The sequence below is a fragment of the Etheostoma spectabile genome, chromosome 16 (assembly GCF_008692095.1).
Source record: "Etheostoma spectabile isolate EspeVRDwgs_2016 chromosome 16, UIUC_Espe_1.0, whole genome shotgun sequence".
Lineage (NCBI taxonomy): Eukaryota > Metazoa > Chordata > Actinopteri > Perciformes > Percidae > Etheostoma > Etheostoma spectabile.
Genome location: NC_045748.1, coordinates 5,790,121 through 5,792,073, shown reverse-complemented (window position 1 = coordinate 5,792,073; position 1,953 = coordinate 5,790,121). Strand labels below are relative to the sequence as shown.

Below are 1,953 nucleotides of genomic sequence, written 5' to 3'. Positions count from 1 at the left end.
CACACACACACACACACACACACACACACACTTAAAATTGAAAAAAATAAATAAAGTTTACAAGAATGAGTTTATTCCGGTGTCTGTATCCTTTCTATTTGTGCCTCTTCAGTTTCACAGTATATACTACAGCCTTAATTAAACGTCTTTGAGTTTTGATACATGGAGTTAAACAGCACCTTCACACCCAATTACAATCATGCATCCCATGACAACTCGTCATTCACAGGTATTATTCCTTATACATACAAAGAAACTGGTTAGGTGATTTATCATCCGGCAAAAATATTTTCAAATGTGGGGGCAAGGTTGAGCGACAATGGTAAAGCACTTCTCAAAATCTGGCAAGCTAAAATACATGTGTCAGATGTATTATGCAATTGCTGTTTACAGCAAACCTTATATGTAATATGTAAAGTGCCTTGTATAATGTAGGCCTTTATAGGACAGGGAGCCAAATGCAATAGCAGCAAGATGTTTATTTTATCCATTTTCACTCTTAGTGAATTGTCACTATGACTAGAATTAGTGCTGTCCATTGCTTATCAGAGTTTAACATTAAGTAGTTATTTAACTACGGAAAGTTATTCACTTTAACTTTTCCATAGAGGAAACAATAGAGTAATGTATCCAAAGGACTAGATTAGAAATTTAGAAACACACACACACACACACTGACCTGCAGCAGGAACACGGAGTGCAGGAGGCAGAGCAGGTTTATGAGTGCGCTCACAGTGAGCAGGACGGTCCCCTGTTCCAAACTGACGCTGTACAGCAGGAACAGGTGACCCGACACCAGGCTGCCCACCAGACCTGCTGCCCCGTACAGCAGCTCCACTTTCATCATCGCCTGCATGGGACATGGACACACCTTATTTCTTTCAAAAGTTGACCACATGTCCTCCTGACTAACTACATTTATTTTGCCGTATAATGTTTAATATTCTTGGTTAGCTTTAAGCCAATCATTTGAGACCTTAGAGCGGTCGGTCGCGGTGGAGCCGAGCGACGCCAGGGTCATCACGCCTGGCCAGTAGGTGCAGAAGCCGCCGGACAGCCCGAAGACAACCGCCGCGCCGAACATCACCTCCAACGGGAGCCGAAAGACGACCACCAGAAGCAGGGCGAGCCTGGACAGCACGTACCCGCTCAGGGGCACCACGATGGGGGCTCTCCTCAAGCCGCGGTCGCCTAACCTGGCCAGGAGCAGCGCAGGGAGGATCGGAACCAGACGGATGATGAGGTCGTAGGCCATGTAGAAGTCCGTCATGGCTTTTTGCTGGCTTTCCTCCCGGGACCGGTGGGAATCCGGATAGGTGGCGTTCACACTCCGGTCTTTGACCACCATCTGCAGGGCGGTGTCGAAGAGAGTGCTGCCCAGCTGCTCAAGCACGACAACGGTCTCTATCTGCCGGAGCACCGTAAACCCTGTTTGACACAGGCTCGGAAGGACCATGCTTACACTTTTAATAACAACCTTAAAACAATCTTATTAAACTTTAAGTCAAAAACAGACTGAAGAACAAATGCAAAAGTCAACAACGCAGCTGCTAAAGTTATGCAGATGTAGCCTGAAGGACGTTTCTTTCTCAGACTCACAAGTGTGTCTGTTTTTGAAATGAAAGCTTCAAGGGAGAAAATAAAATTTCTCACCACTTCCTCCTCCTCCTCCTCCTAACAGCATGATGAAACGGAGAAATGTGTGTGTTTGTTCTCGTTTAACTACATTTGTGGGGTCCAAAAACCAGGAATACAGTATACTTACAGTAGTCAGTATACCCAGAACTTTAACGGGCTGTTTGAGGGTTAAGACTTGGTTTTAGGATACGGTTTAGATTTAGGTTATGGTTAGGATGAGGGTAAGGGTTAAGGTTAGGCATTTAGTTGTGATGGTTAAGATTGAGATAATAGGGTTAGGGTTGTAAGGGGCTAGGGAATGCATTATGTCAATGG

At 45.1% G+C, this 1,953-nt stretch overlaps 1 protein-coding gene across 1 annotated transcript in view; it reads right to left on the bottom strand.

Moving 5' to 3' along the window:
• Positions 1-1,627, bottom strand: part of slc46a2 (solute carrier family 46 member 2) — a 10,850-nt gene extending 9,223 nt beyond the window's left edge. Inside the window, exons 1-2 of the mRNA XM_032539659.1 lie at positions 977-1,627; positions 680-850 (exon numbers count right to left, since the gene is read on the bottom strand). Coding sequence (XP_032395550.1) covers positions 680-850; positions 977-1,456 — 651 coding nt within the window. The 5' untranslated portion in view covers positions 1,457-1,627. The remainder of the gene's footprint in view (positions 1-679; positions 851-976) is intronic.
• Positions 1,628-1,953: the final 326 nt, after the last annotated feature.